General features: G+C 37.8%; 1 protein-coding gene across 2 annotated transcripts; it reads right to left on the reverse strand.

Annotated features, from left to right (window-relative positions):
• Positions 1-5446: 5446 nt before the first annotated feature.
• On the reverse strand, positions 5447-19686 carry mcoln1b (mucolipin TRP cation channel 1b). 2 transcript variants are annotated; one of them, XM_079626013.1, is made up of 13 exons: positions 19471-19686; positions 18228-18481; positions 16913-17080; positions 14909-15065; positions 13537-13618; positions 13123-13219; positions 12297-12396; positions 12112-12218; positions 10995-11144; positions 10817-10918; positions 8645-8767; positions 7254-7460; positions 5447-6376 (listed from the first exon to the last, which is right to left on the reverse strand). In XM_079626013.1, the coding sequence occupies exons 1-13, from the start codon at positions 19511-19513 to the stop codon at positions 6245-6247; spliced, it is 1722 nt and encodes a 573-aa protein (XP_079482139.1). In that variant the 5' UTR covers positions 19514-19686; the 3' UTR covers positions 5447-6244. The 2 variants fall into 2 exon arrangements, with proteins under 2 accessions (XP_079482139.1, XP_079482138.1); XM_079626012.1 differs by having other exon boundaries at positions 12112-12396; positions 19471-19655.
• Between the last annotated feature and the right edge of the window lie 1175 nt (positions 19687-20861).

Raw genomic sequence — 20861 nt, forward strand, 5'->3', positions numbered from 1 at the left:
GATCGGACTGAAAAGGCTTCAAAATGCATCTGAGCTCGATACCAATGAAGGGATGCTGCAGACCTGGAATAATACGATCAATAGGAGAAAATTGAGCGTGTAAATGCCTGAATCTGACGGTTTTCTCAATAGGATTAGTGCAGGGGCTTATGTTTATGTACTTCTTGGGTATTATGAACTGGTCAGTGCAAGAGACTGAATATTGTCACATACTCTACAAGTTGTAATTACGAGTTCTACGAGGATGGGAATGCTTTTACAAGTTGGAATCTTGTATTTACGGTAATTGCGACAGCGTGAACCCACCTTTTCTCAGGTTCTCAATGCGAAAGTTTGGAATATAAAACACATGCACTGTAAAAAAAAAGAAGCAAGTTTTTAACTTAAAAAAGCGAGTTTCCTTGTTGCCTTAAAATGTTGAGTTCGTTGTAATTAAAAATTTGAGTTATTACAATGAAGAAGACAGAAACTCAAAATATTATGTTATCTTCACACATTAGTTATCGAAGTTGATTTGACAAAAGATAAAAAGTTGTGATAACAAATGATGAAAATATTTTTTTACAGTGTGTGTGGACACGCCCCCTACTGCTGATTGGCACTCTCTCTCTCCTCCCCCATCATGAATGGATATGCCCTCTACTGCCAATTGGCTCACTCACTCCCTCATCATGAGTGGACATGCCCCCTACTGCTGATTGGCTCACTCTCTCTCCTCCCCCATCATGAGTGGACATGCCCCCTACTGCTGATTGGCTCACTCACTCCTCCCCCATCATGAATGGATACGCCCTCTACTGCTAATTGGCTCTCTCCTCCCCAATCATGAATGGCCACGACCCCTACTGCTGATTGGCTCACTCACTCCTCCCCCATCATGAGTGCACACACCCCCTATTGCTAATTGGCTCTTTCCTCCCTCATCATGAGTGGACACGCCCCCTACTGCACTGATTGGCTACAAGTTTGTTGTGGTGCTCCTTTAGATCCAGTTTCATTAGATTTTTTTTTAAATAGCTTACTGTACCTTTAAGGATTTGAAGTCGGATTGGATTAATTAGGATTTGTAAAAATTAGTGCTTGTGAACATACTTATCATGCAGTAATATACAGGCGTATTTAACTAGTAAAACATTAAGAATCACCCCTCTTACACACACACACACACACAAAAACGCAAATCACACCAGAAACACTCCAAGCAAACACGCAGATGGACTGGGAGTGTGTCGGCATTCATGCACGCACACATACGCACCTCGGCTCTTCTGCACGGATGGATATAGCAGTGCATGCAAATGGTGCGTTCAGAGAACACACACACACACACACACACGCGCGCGCGCGCGCGGTTTTGCACACACAAGCTGCAGCACGGTTACCCTGGAGACACGAACATGCCGGCACTGCACCTGATTAACATTCAGCTTCTGAACGCTAATGAAGCACACGCTCGAGCACGCATCGCGCAACACCCTCCGACAACAGCACGATTATGAGAAAGGAAATAATATGCATAAATAACATTATACCGCTGCTTTCATTACATTATGAGGTCTCGGTACATTAGCCTTTAGAAATAGCCTATAATGAATCTAATTTATGATAAAGTTTATGTTACTGGATCCTACACAGGGTGACTCAACCTGTCTTTTAACTGACCCTGGACTTGGTTATCGGTCAAGCCTTTTGTTTCTGAGTGAGCAACAGAACCAACAGAGCTTAGAGAATTTAATGGTTTCCTTGTGTATTTACAAAACATCAATTGTCATGTTTTTTATTTATTTATTGCATATTGGCAGCAAAGTCTATTTTAATGGCAAAGTAGCATAAATAATAAATAAAGAATGATTTATTATTATAAAATATATTATTATTATCAAATAAGCATATACAATAATATAATTATATATATAAACAATTATATAATCTATAATTTTCCCAGGAGACATCTTTATAAAACGTTACATTTCTGAATAAAATGGGAAAAATTCGGAATATAATTTAAACCAGGATATTCTTACAAAATTTGTAGGGACAGACACACACACACACACACACACACACACACACACACACACACACACACACACACACACACACTATTAAACTGCATTAGCAGTCTGCATCGGTCTCTCTGCATTGGCCTAATGCGTGGAAGCTCTTATTCTTCACATCTTTAGCAATGCATGACACTTTGGCCCACTTTTAGGTCCAAGGACAGTGAGAAAACTCAAAAGACTCAAAGAGGTTCCAGTCAAGGTCCTTCTCCTGCTTTTAACCCCTCTCCAGCATCGCCAGCACAGTCAAGCGCCTGGAACAAACAGCGTCTGCATGAAATATTCAGGCGTCAGGTGTGAGACTGACAGGTAACAGGCCTCATTTACTACTAGCTCTTCTCCTGGGACTCGACTCACTGCATCTGAGGGTCCACTGTTGCTTCTTCTGCACTCAATAATGCATGTCACTGTTAAGAGAACCAGACCACACGTCTGATCAAATCACCCGGCTACTGCATCTAAAAGGTCATTTCTCCCATGATATGAGACTATGTGTGCTTATCTTCTCAAACTGAAAGTATCTACACTAGCTGACGTCTTCATAACTAGCTTTGCCTTTTGAAAACACACGGTCTCCGTTTGAAACGTAGATCTGTGTTCTGTGTGACTGAAGCGTAGAGGCATTCGAAAGGTTTGCCAGCTTTCATTTATCAATGTCATTTTTATTGTGTCTGTTTTCTTCAGTCGTCTGGCTCTACATTCACAGCCACTCCTCCCTCTGTAGTCTCCTTTCTTTCTTTCTTTCTCCTGACGTTAGTAAATGAACTGAAGCGCTGCTGTATGATGTGCACTGCTCCCTCTGCTGGACACACACTTCGTCAACACGACACACCTGCTCTTAAAGGGGCAGTACACCCTAAAAATGAAAATCCTGTCATCATTTATTCACCCTAATGTTGTTCCAAACCTGTGTGAGTTTCTTTCTTCTGCTGAACACAAAATATTATATTTTGAAGAATTTTGGTAATTAAACAGTTGATGGACACCATTGACTAACAGTATAATAATAATAATGTTTGGTTACTGAGATTCTTCAAAATATCTTATTTTGTGTTCAACTGAGGAAAGAAATCAGAAAGAATCTCAGAAGCCAAAATCGCTAACTAGTATTTTGTAATTTGATGAAAGGGTAATACAAAGTTTTGTTTTAGAAATGTAGATTTAAAAAAAATAAAAAATCTTTGCAGGATTTACGACGCTGATGAACGTTGAAACGCCAAGTCCATAAAGCACACAGAATGACTACTGAATATTATTGTTAAAATTACAAAATTAATTATATTAAAATTTAAAAAGTAACCATTGGGCCGCACAATTATTATTAATATAGAATGACTACTACTACAATTATTTAAGTTATATTATCTTAAAAACTATTGTTATAAGTTTAGAAATGAGTTAAGAAATTCCTTGAATCTTCGGTAATGACAAAATGAATTTAATATCTAATAATTAATTCATTAATATTTTATATATATATACACATACGTGTGTGTGTGTGTGTGAAAAAAGTCATAATTTGCTCACCATCACGTTGTTCCAAACCCGTCTATACTTCTTTTTTCAGACACCAAAGGGGAAATCTTGAAAAATATTGATCTGTCAAACTTCAAAAAGGCAAAAAAAAAAAAAGAGTCTGACAGACACATTCACTATGAACAGTTTCATTCATTTGAAAATAAAAAATTGTGCAAAAACTAAATAATGATCTATTAATGAGGTCATATATTTAAGCCCATGCTGATAAACTGAAAATAATATTAACAACAAAGAAAAACAACAATGAAATGTCTAATTGCCTTATATTATCTCCTCAGTTATGATCACGGACGCATGTCAGGGAGGGTGTTTAACTGGATGGACATATTTATTTTAAGAAAGTCTAAGTATAACCGAAGAGGGAAAAGACACAACTACACGAACAGAAGAAGCTTCAGAGATTTAATCAGATGTTTGATGTTGACATTCACAGATGTGTTAAGTGTTACAATGTGTCTGAAAACCGAGAGAGACGTCAAATCTGTGCGTATGAATCAACCATTTCAAATCAATGACACTAAACCACAGATACACATTCAATCTCTTCAAATAAATTACAGGCAAAAAATGTGCAAAACTGTGCATTGTATAAAATAAAAAAAAGCACAAATATTCCCTTTGTTAAAAATGAGTGTCACTTTCTGAGGCTTTAAATAAAAGATCTGACCAAAAGCTGATCTACGGTTACATACAGTAAATGTAAGACATTTAAATCAAATACAGCACTTTAAATAATTGAAATCTCATTAAAACTGCAGTAAACATATCACAATAATCATAACTACACCAGCAATTCATTCTGAATAGAAACAATAACATCAAGATTCAAAGCAAAAGCAGCGTCTCCCTCACAACAAGAACAATGAATCGAATTCAATTCTCTCTCTTTCAGAGCAATAAATCTGAACGGATCTGATATTAAACTGCCAAAAGCTGAAGATGATTATTAGCGTAGAAAACGGCATGACTAATATCATAAATATGCTATACTGAGAGCTCATAAATACCCTGCAATAATCATAATAATGACTTTTTTGTTCCCTCTCTGTCCTGTAGTGACCCGGTCCCTCCTTCACAACCACTGCTTATGGTTTCTCGATCACTATTAATGAATCTAATGAAGCATTTTAAGACATTTCAAGCCTATATTATCATCCTGCTACTGAGCACACACACACTTCTGAACACACTCAAAGCTTCACCGCTCGAGTGATTCCCTGATGGACTGACCCGTGTGTGTCAATAACACAGGGAAAAACCTCTCTAGATGCCCAGGGCTTCTCCAAATGTGTGTGTGTGTGTGTGTGTGTGTGTGTGTGTGTGTGTGTGTGTGTGTGTGTGTGTGTGTGATGCGGTGAAGGAAGAAATGCACTGGAGACAGATACAATACACCACCCACATTAATATTCATGACAAACCTGCAAGCTATGCTTCCTGTAAACCACATTTTCACGCGTACACACACACACACGCACACGCACACACACACACACACACTAGAGAAATCTGAAACAAAGCACAGAAAGAGCGTCAGAATGTGGCATTATCCTCCATATGATGCCAATAAAGCACAAATATCCTACTGTGCTTATGAAACATAAGCATTATAACATCTATATATCCACAAAACACATTTAAAAACGTATTTTCTGAAAATGACTTACAAAAAGCATAAAATCAGATGTGGTGTGGCAATATGAAAGCATATGATCGGAATAAAAACGATCGGGTGAATCTGACGAAAATGTGCAGGTCGTATTTCAACCTAAACGTTATTTTCATTACACGAATAATCAACCATTTTAAATTAGATTCATTCAAATAAATTACCAACTTTTTTTTCCCCAGAATGTCATGGTGTAGTATTATAAAAATGTACTCTTATTTAAAATAAACATCGTTTCGCATATAAGAAAACAAAGCCGATTCATATTTGTTGCGTCGTGACATATACATTACAAATGTGTTTCATTTTCTCTCAAATTATATTTATGCATCTTGTATTTTTGAATCTGCAACTTATATTTATGCAGATTTAAAATGGAAAATAATTCCAGCAATTAAGACCAAAAACAATTTAAAAATCATAATGGTCCCAAAAAGGCTTCTTTTTTAAGAGCAAAATATAGCTTCTTTTTTTTTTGCGTGTTTTTAGGGTGAAATGTGACCTGGACATTTGATCAGGAGATTCCCCAAAACACCTGAGATATAAAGTTGTTCTTCTGTGTGCAAGAAAACGTGCAGGTCGAATTTCGACCGGAAATCAAGAAATATCGCTTTGCACGTCTATTTTGTTGCACTGTGACATTATTTTCATGACAAAATCTCTCAAAACTAGTTTTGTGTCACCTATTTATTGTATTTTCCATTTGAAACTTAAATGTATGCATATTTAAATTGAAAAATCATTTCAATATTTTTTTTATTGTAATACAGTTATACAAAATACTTGTATTTTAAACGTCATGAAAATAATCTCACAAAGCAAAACATCACAATGGTCCTAAATTATAACGGATTTAAATATAAAATAACGGAATTAAAACAAGTTTAACTGTAAACAAACAAACATACATAGGAGTGCATGTCTATCCCGTGTGTGAGATGAATGAAGCGTTACCCAGAAACACACACACACACACACGCTAGCTGAAGCAGCAGAAGAGTGAACAGGTCGACTGCTCGGGACAGTGGAAGTTTCCGGAGGTCGGTGTGTCGGTGCATTCGGCGATGAACCGGTGCAGTTCAGACGCCTGCGGCGCGTCCTGCGTTTGTTGCTGGAACACACACAAACACACACACAGTCGTTTTTACACATTTCCCACAGGCACTTTTAAAGGGGTCCTATTCTGCTTTTCCACCTTTTCAACCGTAGTCAGTGTGTAATGTTGCGGTTTGAGCACGAAAAAAATCTGCAAGCTTACAAAGCGCAAAGTCACTCCAAAAAAAAGGGATATTTTATTTAAAGGGGTGGTATAATGCCACTTTCCACAAGATGTTAAATAAGTCGTTGATGTCCCCAGAGTGTGTGTGTGAAGTTTTAGCTCAAAATACCCCACAGATATTTTTATGTGAAAATTGTCACTTTTTGAGGGTGAGCAAAAATGCGCCGTTTTTGTGTCTGTCCCTTTAAATGCAAATGAGCTGCTGCTCCCGGCACAGAGGGCGGAGCTTCAAGCTTCCGTGGGCGGGATTTATGTTAATTTTAGGGTTGGTGGTGTCACTAACCCATGAAGAAGCTCATTGTAGTCCCTGCCAGCCGTTTGTTGTAGTCCTTTTCTTTAAAAGCAAATATCTTCCTTTGCTTTGAACTTTGAGCGTTGTAACTTTGCAGATGTTGTTTATGATCAAACAGCAACATTACACACTTACTAAAGTTAGAAAAGTGAAATCATAAACAACCACCCCTTTAAGTTTTAGTTATTTTGTGTAAATATGTTTTATTATTTTTCATATTATAGTCCAGTTTCAGTTGTCCTGTTTGTCCTTGTCTTTTTTTCACTCTGTACAGCACATTGGTCAATGGAAGATGTGTTTAATTGTGCTTTATAAATTAAGTGATTGATTGATTGATTGATTGATTTGTTGTATTGATTCAGATTTAGTTTTAGTGATTGTATTACTTTAGTTTGTGTTGAGGACAGCGGGACTCACCGTGATGGTGTCGTAGGCTCCGGTGATGAGCGCGATGAAGAGCGACAGCACCATGTAGATGAAGAGCGAGATGAAGGTGTAGAGGTACACCTGACTGAAGACCCACACCAGCGTCCCGCTCTGCTCCATGTCCGAGAACGTGGCGAACATGTCGTCTCCGTTGATGAGGGAAAACAAGCACTCGGACACCGTAGAGAGAGAGCGGAACTGGTGGAGAGACACAGACGAGGACAGGTCAACGCTTGGATGCGAAAAGACTATGGACGTTTTAATGTGGTGATTTACACCGGTGAGCCTAAACATTATGACCAGCTGCCAAATATGCTGTATATAAGATACTGACCAAAAATGTATGCTCTTCTTGATGGAAATAAATGTTGTGATGTTATTTCTATCAATATTTGCTCAAGATCTTGTATTGGCAATGCAAGAGTCCAGCACTCTGTAAAGTCTCCTCCAGCACATCCCAAAGACTCTCAGTGAATGTAAGATCTGGACTTCATGGGCGCTATCATAAACCCGGCGCAATGCAGTGTTTTATGCTAGTTTCAGTCCGACGCAGTTATTATTTTCACGTCCTGCGCCACGTTGTTTCTTCATCCTTCACTCGCGGGTCAATTTGACCCCCATAGGAATTAATGTAATGCGAGGAATGCTTCGGTACACATAGAAAAACCTTAAAAATGCTCAAAATTCAAACTAAAAATGCTGAAACTTTACCAAAATAATTATTTTATTGACTTTAGGACCCAGAGGAACAGCTCATTTGCTCCATATAGAGCTATAAGGCCATCTACAGTCATGAAATATCATGTTATATATTTTTTTTTTGCATGAAATTGTGAGTTATTTTGAATTTAAGTTGAAAGAATGTGCTTAAATTACAATTTATTTATTATGTATGTAATTTAAAGGTAAATAAAATAAATAAATACAAAAAAAATCCCCAAAAATTGCATGAAAAAATTGAAAAAATATTATTAAAATGAAATAAAATAAGCTTTCTGGACAATATTTTTTATTATTAATAAGTGCACTTGTGCCGTGCGCTTTAGACCATGTGCTTAGATCCTTAAAATACGGCCCCGTGTGTGAAAACGATTCTTTATGCTCCTCACAACCATTCTTTCACAATTTGAGCCTGAAGAATCTTGACATTGTCATCCTGGAATATGGCCATGATGTGTTTCCTACATGATTGTTTAAGAAAGTAAAAGCTACACACTCCTTAAATTAGGGTTATGAGAACTGTTGCCAAACATAACATGCTAGAAACATAATTATCACTGGAATAATGATCCAATCTCTTAAGCATTTACTTATTTAAATGCAAACAGTGATTATAATTTTTTGGCCGGGCAGAGTGTTATTGTTATTGAGCTGTGCCATACTTTAGCGTGGTAGGGTCCGAGGACGATCCAGCCGCAGAAGCAGTAGCCCATGTAAATGGCAGCCGCGCAGCAGCAGAACCGGATCACGCTGGGAAACGCGGCTCGTAGAGTCACGATCAGGATCTGGGAACACACCAGGAGATTCACTCACTCAATTTACTGTCTCAGGGTTTGCGGTTTTGTCTTGGTAATATTTGCAGTGTCAGATTTAATAGAAAACAGAAAAGAAAAAAAAGGAAAGAAAGAAAGAAAGAAAGCCCACAAAGGCTTTCTAAAAATTCCAGGGTCGTATTTCGAGACAAAATCAAAAGAAAAATAAATTGATTTTTTCTAGCATAAAGAAAACAAAAGACTGACAATTAAAGAGTACAATTTATTAGAAAATACAAAGAAAATAAGAAAGAGAGAGGAAATGTGAAGCTCACAAAGCCTGTCAAAAAAAATGTCAGTGTCATAAAAATAAAAATAAAAATTTTTTGGTTTACAATTAAAAAAATATTTTTTTACTAGCATAAAGAAAAGCCTATTTTTAAAACCCTTTTATTGCCCAAGATTTTGTACATTGATGATTAAATTAAGTACATTTCCCCTCTATACACACACACACAAAAAAATTTTATTTAAAGTTTGTAAATTAAAATTTGTCTAACTGAATTTAGTTCATGCCGATTTGAATAAAAGTAATAATATATCAAGAAAAACAGTGGGAAAAATCATCATTGAAAATAAAGAGAACTAAAAAAATATTCGAGTCATATTCGAATATTGAGAATGAGAGATTTTTTGTTTTGATTTTGGGGTGAAATGTGACCTGAACACAGAAGTATTGCCAAAGTCCCTTTAAGACGCGGCGGCCATCTTTGAAACGCCTCTCGGTCATGCAAGTGCAGCTCCTGTCTCTTTGAATGGGGAAACATCAAATTCTCCAAAACTGTTCGGCAAGCTTACGGTTAAATTTCCTATTTGAAATCACCAATGAAATCTGAAATCTCACAAATTTTGTTTGACATTTTTCAGACTGGATCAAGCTAATGCGCAAGGTAAGCGCGTCTGACTGTTTCTATAGCAACCAGAGCTTCTAACGGCCATAGATATACATAATAAAGGCTAGATGTCTCATCTGCGCTGCTGGCCAATGGAGGTCGACGTCCGCACCTACCGATTTTCAAACGGGTTGGTTTGTTATAAACGTCAGAGATGTAGTTATGACACTGCATACTTATGAATAATTATAATATTATATATTTCAACATGTTCAAGCATCCAGAATTATAGCCACGTTAATAACGTTTGTATGAAACCAAACCGTTTGTAAATCCGTCAAGATTTCAGCGAGTCTTGCCTGTGACAAGATGGCCGCCGGTGATGACGTTAGAGACTCCGCCGTAAGACATCTAGCCTTTATTATCTATATCTATGCTAACGGCAGCTGCAGTGATGCGATGACTTGGCGGGACTTAAGGCTTGTTCACACCAAGCACGATAACTATAAAGATAACTGTAATGATAACTATATTTGCGTCCACACAAATTAAGGATAACGGTCTGTTTATTCTAAGGCGCCTGCAATGCGGTTTCAAAGTGTGTACAACGTCATTGAACATGTTTTTTGTTTTTTCACATTCACCTGGTCGTTTTCACCGCAACTTCAAAGGAAGCAAGACAATGGATACCTGAGGTAAAACTTCTCACCGTTTATTCAGAGGGTATGAACGATTGTTTTCCATGTCCATTTTCTTGAAAAGGGGCTTGACTTGTCAAACAGTGGTGGATTTTTTTTTGTACCTCGGCGATTAACTTCTCCACAATGCCGTCTGCCATTTTAAATGCGCGAGCCCTTGGTTTAAATTAGAGTGGATTCTGATTGGCTGTCAGTGTTTTATCGTTCGTCAGCTGGGAAAAAATCGTTCTGAAATTGATCCCGACAGTATCGTTCCTCATATCTTTATAGTTATAGTTGTGGTGTGAACTCTATTGTTTAATATTGAGAAAGATTTTTAGAACTACTGTATATCTTTATCGTTATTGTCCTTGGTGTGAACGGGCCTTTATTCTGCAATATTGATTTCCCCCGTTCAAAACAATACGAGTGACGTGTCTTGTGTTCTTCTACAGTCTCTGGTATTGCTCAATGGGACATTCAACATACAACAGGAATGCAGCGTAACTCACGTTGTATTTCTGGAAGAAGCTGAAGTATCGCAGCACTCCGACCCACACCATCAGGGTGGAGGTTCCCATCAAAATACTGCAGACGTCATACGACGACAGGTTCTGCGGCACAAACACAAGCACCAATCAGATCGAGCGCTTCTGGAACGCAGCGATGCCTCACAGGAAAGCGCGGGACCTTGGTCTCGATGGCGATCTTGATGAAGGAGGCGATGATGGTGAGCACGTCGCTGATGATGAGCAGGAGGTACCAGCCGTTGATGAACTCCAGGCGGTCGGCCCAACACACCGAACGGCCCAGAGACTGACGGAAGTAACACACGAACTCCTGCATGCATTAGGAGATGCATTAGGAGATCACACACACTTTAACACTGCAAGTCTTAAAGCACAGATCCGACCTGACTGTTTACACTCACTTTAGACAGGACTGGTATCTGACCCCGACAATGAACCCACGATATGATATTATTGCGATACTCCAAGACATATGGTAAAAGGTTAACAAAAAATATTTAAATGATCAATTTGGTGTTACATTGTGTGTGTGAATGAATAGTCTTGGACTCGGTGCTGGAAACCCAACGCACAGGACAATAGAGACACCAGAATAACAATATTCATGATTCTGAAGCTGAAAATAATTATTTTAGACTAATATGTTTGCACTCTTTCACTGACTAGATATATTTATAATAATGCAGGCCACTTTTTACTGGTGACATCAGACATTTGGCATTATCAGGGGACACAAATATTCCCCCATTGCATTATTATACATTATATTCAACATTATATACAGTAGTTTAATAGAGTACTGACACTAAAACTCTGAAAAATGTTTTCTCACACAGTAATTTTACTTTTGGGAGATCTATACACAATACTGATTGTCACTATCCACGATACATATTGTTGAATTTTTGTATTGCGATATATTGTGACTTACTATGCACATGGTAGACCCTGGTTTTGAATGACCGTGCTAAAATTATTGATATAATTCATGTAAAGTGGTCATGATTATTTGCCAGCATGGACGAGATAACAGCGGTCGTGACTCATGAATGTTTTGCAGCGCAAAATCTGATGGAACAGATACTGTATATAGTCCGGAAATAATTTTCGTTTATCTACAGCTCATATTTTTTTATAATATTTTTTTATAATGAATCAGAGCGAAAGAGAGAGAGAGAGAGAGAGAGAGAGAGAGAGAGAGAGAGAGAGAGAAAGAGAGAGAGAGAGAGAGAGAGAGAGAGAGAGAGAGAGAGAGAGAGAGAGAGAGAGACACTCACGTGCTGCAGGATGATTCCTCTGAGGATGGAGCGGCCGCACAACACCAGAGACAGACCGCACACCACCGCCACCAGCACGTCGAACGCCACGCGCGCGTAACTGTCCGCTGGACACAGAGACACACACGGGTTCAGCGTCAGCAGGACACACACACACACACTGAGAGCGCTTGGTGTCGTCTCACCGTGTCCCGACACGTTCGGGTCCCGGCACTCTTTAATGGACACCTCGTTGAGCAAACTGAGCTTCACTTTACCGCTGTGAGCCTTGTTATCAAACAGGATCTGAAACACACACACACACACACACACGCACGTGCTTAGAAAGGTGCTATACATGAAAATGCTATTTCACTTATTAAATTATAAATTACCTTTTTATAGATTAGATTTTTGGGAGGGATTTTTTAAATGTTTTTGAAATTCCTCTGCTCACCCACAGTCAAAATTTTGAAATATTAAGATTTAAAATAGCTGTTTTCTATGTAAATGTGTGTAAAACTGTAATTTATTCCTGTGATCAAAGCTGAATCTTCACATGATACTTCACAAATCACTCTAATATGATGATTTGATGATCTAGAGACATTAATGATTATTATCAATGTTGAAAACAGTTGTGCTGCTTCATATTTTTGTAGAAAACATTAATGTTTAATGTCAATTTTTTTAAAAGAAATGAATACTTTTACACATTAAATTGATCAAAAGTGACAGTAAAGACATTTATAATGTTACAAAAGATTTCTGTTTAAAAAAGAAACGCTGTTCTTTTGAACTTTATATTCATCAAGGAATCCTGAAAATAAAATGTATCTCAGCTTCCACAAAAATATGAAACCCGTTTTTTCAAGCTGATCAAATGTTGACTGTATTTTTTAATCAAATAAATGCAACCTGTGTAAGCAGAAGAGACTTCTTTAAAAAACCCACACAGACTCCAAACATTTGAATGATAATGTATGCTCATAAACATTATGAGATGTTGTAGAAGTGTAAATCTGTGCGTACAGTGATGGAGAAGGTGTAGCAGTCGGGAATCTCGTTATTAATAATCGTCTGGATGTTTATGGCCTTCAGCTGGAACTGGACGGTCACATTAATCAGCCTGTGGACACACACAAACCAGTTCAGAGAGGAACTTGAGCAACCATTACACAAGACTAACGGCTCTTACACGGATCAGTGTGTGTGTGTGTGTGTGTGTGTGTGTGTGTGTGTGTGTGTGTGTGTGTGTGTGTGTGTGTGTTTACTGAGCTACAGCTACTGTCCACAAAATTGAGCTAAACCTCCCTTTGGGGATGTTAAAAACCATTGATGATAAATTAAATAATGTTCTGTTTGTGATGATTATATTTCATAAACAATAGAAGTATTTAGTATCTTATCACTGAAAATGGCTGGATTGACGCGTGTCTGTCTCACTTTTGGAAATTGAGGTTTAAGTTCTTGTAGTGGTTTTGCAGCGGAGCTGAAGGGTCTGGCGGTGGGTCCACTCCGACACACTCTATAGCAGCAACAGAAACACACAGGAGGAAAGAGAATACGCCTCATTTAGAATATCACTGATCACTCAAACGGACAAACAAATTGTGTTGCTAGGCAACAGAGGAAAACAGAACAGAGATTCCGTGGAATTCAGATTCAGAATATTTAGAACTTTAGCTTGTTATGATACATCTGCTCTGTTCTGAACCCTAGTGAGCCGCCTTCATAGGGAGCATCGCCATTCCCAGAATGCACTGCAATGAGGAGCAAAATCAGGATGAAATATTTGCTGAAGTTGGCATGACACTGAAGTAGCAACCGACTGTCCTACCGTATTGAGACGCTTTTCTGAGCGAAACAGTTTTGAAACATTTTATCCATTGGTTGTTGGATTGTAAAAAATGAGCGCTGCACACTGAATTTATTTTTTCCTGACTTAGTATTTTTGTCTTGTTTTCAGTATGATTTTATTATAATTCTTAAATAAAAAAAGTACTTATTTGAGAAGGAAATTGGGTAAGAAAATGACTTTTTATTTAAAACGTATAAAAATTAAGTGAGTTTGTGCTTAAAACAACACAAAATATCCTTGGGAAAAAAATATTGGTAATGAAAAAGTACTATAATATAATAAAAAAAATAATTTAAGTAATAATTATTATTTTCAATGATAAAAAGAAAAGGGAAAATAATATGTTATATAAAAAGTTATTTTTCTTACTTGCACTGACATTTTTTTCTTGTTTTAAGCTACTAAACTAGATTTATGGCTTTGATTTTCTCGCAGTTTTAGAGTAAAACGTGATTTTGAAAATATATCTTTCATATAATTTTTTTTACTTTTTTGCATTTTCATAACAATAAACGTAAAATTATGTAAATTTTTTTAAGTTCACTTTTTTAAAACTTTTTTCACTTCAGCAATAATCTGCCAAGTGTCGTTTTTAAAAAGTTATCAAACTTAAGTCTGTGCATTCAAGATTTACGACAGTTTACGTTGGAAATGTAATTTTCAGGTCTATGCTCAAAAAGTGAATAAATGGATTATAAATACAAAGTAAATATAAATAGAGTAAATATAATTTAGTATAAAAAATCCAATACAAAATCCAAAATATTAAATAAAAAAACATTATCAAACTAAAATTGAATACATTGATTTGATAGACAACTTTTTTTTTTTTTTTGACATTAGTCATTTTTGAGCGACACACGAAGAGCACCAGAGGGTTGAAACCACCAGACAGCGAGACGACTAGTGTTTAAATCAGAGCTGTGCATTAGTGTGATGATGTGATTTCCTGCGCACCCGTGACAACATGAGGGTCGATGTCAAACGTGTCGTTGACCGGGTCGATGGTGCCCTTCCTGTAGTAGCGCTGGCACAGATAGAGGGCGCTGTCGTTCAGACCCGCACCGCGGACATACGCGTACCTTCCCACTGACTTCTGCGGCAGAGACAGATACTGACACACACACACACACACACAGGCAAAGGTCAAAGGTTATATCAGACAGATCTGAAGCAGGATTTACACTAGTTCCTCATGTTTGCATGAACTGATTTGATGTTGATGTTTTGACATGTGAGTGTTTCAACACTCGTCTGATGTGCTAATGATGCTAGCATCCTGTTTAGCCAACGGTCCCTGAAACTACAGATTGATCAACAGCGTCCGCATCGACGGCCAGCTCCTCAGTTACTTACAATAGTTGTATTAATTTAATTCATTAAAAATATTTATTTAGCTACACTACCGTTCAAAACCTTGTAAGACTTTTGAATGTTTATGAAATGTATTTGTTCAAAAATAAAGTAAAAACTGTAAAATATTATTACTATCCATCTATCTATCTATCTATCTATCTATCTATCTATCTATCTATCTATCTATCTATCTATCTATCTATCTATCCATCCATCCATCCATCCATCCATTTATCCATTCATTTATCCATCCATCTACCCATCTGTCCGTCCATCCATCCATCCATCCATCCATGCATATACCCGTCCGTCCAACCATCCATCCATCCATCCATCCATCCATCCATCCATTTATCCATCCATCCATCCATCCATCCATCCATCCATCCACCCATCTATTCATCCATCCATCCATCCATCTATCTACCCATCTGTCGTCCGTCCATCCATCCATCCATTTATCCATCCATCCATTTATCCATCCATCCATCCATCCATCCATCCATCCATCCATCCATCCATCCATCCATCCGTCCATCCATCCATCCATCCATCCATCCATTTATCCATCCATCCATCCATCCATCCATCCGTCCATCCATCCATCCATCCATCCATCCATCCGTCCATCCATCCATTTATCCATCCATCCATCCATCCATCCATCCATCCATCCATCCATCCATCCATCCATCCATCCATCCATCCATCCATCCGTCCATTTATCCATCCATCCATCCATCCATCCATCCATCCGTCCAACCATCCATCCATTTATCCATCCATCCATCCATCCATCCATCCATCCATCCATCCGTCCATCCATCCATCTATCTACCCATCTGTCGTCCGTCCATCCATCCATCCATTTATCCATCCATCCTCCCATTTATCCATCCATCCATCCATCCATCCATCCATGCATTTACCCGTCCGTCCGACCATCCATCCATCCATCCATCCATCCATCCATCCATTTATCCATCATCCATCCATTTATCCATCCATCCATCCATCCACCCATCTATTCATCCATCCATCCATCCATCTATCTACCCATCTGTCGTCCGTCCATCCATGAATCCATTTATCCATCCATCCATCCATCCGTCCATCCATCTATCTACCCATCTGTCGTCCATCCATCCGTCCATCCATCCGTCCATCCATCCATCCATCCATCCATCCATCCATCCATCCGTCCATCCATCCATCCATCCATCCATCCATCCATCCACCCATCCATCCATCCTTCTACCCATCCGTCCATCCATCCATCCATCCATCCGTTCATCCATCCATTTATCTACCCATCCGTCCATCCATCCATCCATTCATTTATCCATCCATCCATCTACCCATCTGTCCGTCCGTCCGTCCATCCATCCATCCATCCATCCATCCATCCATCCATCCATCCATCCATCTATCTATCTTTCACAGAGAATAACAGAAATCTTCATGCTTGTGTTTTCATCTGGAGGTTGTTCTCCTCAGGTTAGATGTTCTGCAGTCTCGCACACAAGTGTTAAAAGCAAGCGTGTCCCCTCATGCGCTCATGTGACCGGTTCAAACACACTGACACACACAGATGTGTGTATGTACCTGCTCTATGGTGTAGTTGATGTGGTCGTGGACGCTCCTCTGTGTGTGGATACACAGCGGCTCCTCAGACCCGTCCCGATAGTCCCTGAGGAACAGATGCTTGAAGGAGTCGGTGTTCTCCTCCTTAAACGCCACCACCATCTGATTACTGAGACCAAACAGCACCAGCTGACACACACACACACACAGAGACACCCGTTAAGACAAATATCAACTGTTGTCATTGTAGAAATACATTTTCTGCCCCAAAACCTTATAATTAGGTATTTTCTCTACAGTAAAACTAGCAACTTGTGCTAATGAACTAAGGGGCCGTTTCCACAGCACTGAAAACTTTTTATGCATTTTGCCCGTTTGTTTACATGACAATGGCATTTTGAGGACCTGAAAATAAAACCTTTTGAAAACGGGAATGCAAATTTGTGAAAAACGACAATACCATTATCGTATCTGTAAACAACAAAAACATGAATTTGTGAAAACAGTGACGTCATGCGTATCACGTCTATAGTCAAGTAGTGTTTCTTTACAAAGTGACATCGCCATCTACTGGCCTGGCATGAATAATACAGCATTTTTAATTGTTTTCGCGGATCCGTGTGAATGAGGATCGTCTGTACGCAGAAAGAATTTAAAAAAGGTAAAACTTTTGCGGTTTTAGTACATTGTTGTCATGTAAACGTATCCTAAATGACTCTGAAAACTTTGAAAACGATCAAATATGAATGCATCATGGTTTTACAGTAGCACTGACACTTTTTGTAGTGGCATGTCACTTTGATGAAGTGCTAAACGAGGAATAATGTAATCAATATCACGAATATTACCAGTCAACAAAAGTAAAAGCCAAAAGTGTCCAATAACAGAGGGTTAAAGAGATTGAGTAGCTTTTAACTGATTTACATTTAATCATTTGAAACGCTTTTATCCAAAGCGCCTAATAAATGAGAACGACAGAAGCAAATGCAACATAACTGCATTCATGAGACTTTTATTAAAGTTTAATTAAGCCTCTATGAATAAATCTCCAGTGAATGGATGTGATTTTAAACAAATCGCGATATTTTATCACAATAAACAGCATTATACGATAATGCGTAAAATAATATTATTTATAATAATTATAAAAAAATATTACATGATTAATTAAATGAAAAACGTTTTAATGAGGGGAAAAAATGACTTGGCACACCTTTAAAAATCTGCATGTGAGTGCATTAAATAATCACATGCGTTGATGTTTTTATCATCAAGTGCTATGACTTTCAGACCTTTATAAGTGTGTGTTCAGTGTCTAAATACGTTAATGATGTACCTGCACAGTGACTAAGATGATCTTCAGCAGCTGAAGGACCAGTTTGAAGGGTTTGCGGCCTTTCGCGTGGTATTTATCACAGGGGCTCATGAAGAAGTACTTCAGCTTCCTCCTCAGGGCCTCCTCGTCCTCTTCCTCCTCCGGCCCCCGAGGGCCCGTCACACACACGTCCAGGGCGGGGGGGCTGCGGTGACACCTGCCGTTCAGGTCGCCGGAGCCGTATCCCATTACGGGGCTCAGCAGCCGGTCCTTCTCTGAGGAACACACACAGTACTACGGGTCATTTGCTGTTAAAACAACAACAATAACAACAAATGGGAAATCAAAATAAATATAATTTTTAATATATTATATAAATATAGTAGGGCTGTGCAACAATTAATCGCATCCAAAAAAAAAGTTTGTGTTTACATAATATGTGTGTACTGTGTATAACTATTTTATATACAGGGTGAAACTCGAAGAATTAGAATATGGTGCAAAACTTCATTTATTTCAGTAATTCAACTTAAAAGGTGAAACTAATATATTATATAGACTCATTACATGCAAAGTGAGATATTTCAAGCCTTTATTTGTAATAATTTTGATGATTATGTCACAATATTCTAATTTTGAATTTGGGGTTTTCATTAGCTGTAAGCCATAATCATCAAAATTATAACAAATAAAGGCTTGAAATATCTCACTTTGCATGTAATGAGTCTATATAATATATTAGCTTCACCTTTTAAGTTGAATTACTGAAATAAATCAACTTTTGCACCATATTCTAATTCTTCGAGTTTCACCTGTATATAAATACACACACGTGACATGCATGTATATATTTGAGAAATATTTGCATGTATATATAATTTATACTATATATTAATATTTTTTTATATGCATGTATGTATACATGCATGTGTGTGTATTTATTTTATATATACAAAAAATATATACACAGTAGGCTACACACATATATTATGCAAACACAACTTTTATTTTGGATGCGATTCATTGTTGCACAGCCCTAAATTTTTTTTAAATAATAATAATATAATTATTACAATTTTGTCATTTTGTGTTTCTTCACTGCTCTCGGATGTGTTTAACTGTTCTGAGTCTCGATAAATGTAGCCGAAGCACTCATTTAACCTCAGACACATAAATTAAAACGACAGGCATATCTGTCGTAGAAGTTATATGATTTTATAGAGATGTAAACAGAAGCATAACGGCGAAGAATATACTATCAAACCTGTGGCCCCATCAGCTGAAGGTCTGGTGTAAGCGCTCGTCATATTACGACCATCGATGAGCAAAATCAGATATTGATAGATAAATCACATTGATATGATCGATGTGTATCAGGAATATGAACAGGTGCGGATGAAGCGCAGACTGCAGAGTCTGACTCTGAACATGAGCAGAACACAAACAACACCATCATCTGAGGCTCTGACCACAAGCTGTCAAAATAAAAGTCCCAAAATGACCCAAGCAGGAAGCATGTATTTTCGACTGTCCTTGCATATACGAAATACCATGTATTTAGTACCATAGAAAAGCAATTTAGGCCTGAATAAAAGAAAACATTCATGATTCATAAGGATTTTCCCACTGCCAGTCCCACTGTTTAATTAACACAGATTCCTCTCTCTCCTTCTTTTCTTTCTTTATTTTTCTCACTCTTGTGGCGCTGTCAAAATAAAAATCCCCAAAACGACCCAATCATGATGCTAGAGGGGTAATATAAAATGATCACATTTTATTTTACATTAAATTACGAACATATTCATCATTCATAATGAATTTGTGTCGCTGCAATACCACTGAATGATTTTCAGAACATTCCTCGCTTCCCTTCTTTTTCACTCATTTAAGTGATATGTTTAATGGTATGTTTATCACATGTAATCACACACACACACACACACACACACACACACACACACACACACACACACGCGCGCGCGCACACACACACACACACACACACACACACACACACAAGATTGAGGAAAAAACAAATGTGTATAATTCAAATATTTATCTGACTCCAATAAAATATAATTATTAAATTATATTCATTCTCCATTAAAGTTGTTATTCTTTAACCTCTTATTCTTTAAGGGTAAAGGTCTTTCTTAGAATTAATAGGAAAACGTAGGATTTAACCTAAACGTTTAGCTTTAGTTTTCACATAATCAGTGATAAAAGGAAAGATTCTCAAAACATTTAAAGCAGGCAAAGTTATTTTTTAAGTAACATGTTTAAATATACAGACAGTAGAATGGAACAACATACTGTATAGAAAATTTAGTTGTAACAAATAATGCACTGTTGTGCAAACAAAGGCCGTAAAAGCCTCTCATAGTATGAGGTTACGCACTGGTGTGCGGGAGTGGCGGGGTTAAAGTCTTTCTCCAAGATCAACAGTTACCTTTCCTTCTTATACCCTGAGCAAAGCATTGTTAAACATGAGTGGAATACCAACACCGAAACCGGCCGACAGGAAACCAAAAGATAAGGCAAATGTGTGGTGATCAAGAGGGGGAGAAGAACATTAACATTCTCCTCAATGCATGCACAATAGTACCTAGATTATTAGGAAACTTTAATATTTATTAAGTCATCTGACAAATAATC

The sequence above is a fragment of the Phoxinus phoxinus genome, assembly GCF_949152265.1.
Source record: "Phoxinus phoxinus genome assembly, chromosome: 1".
In the NCBI taxonomy this organism is placed as follows: Eukaryota; Metazoa; Chordata; class Actinopteri; order Cypriniformes; family Leuciscidae; genus Phoxinus; species Phoxinus phoxinus.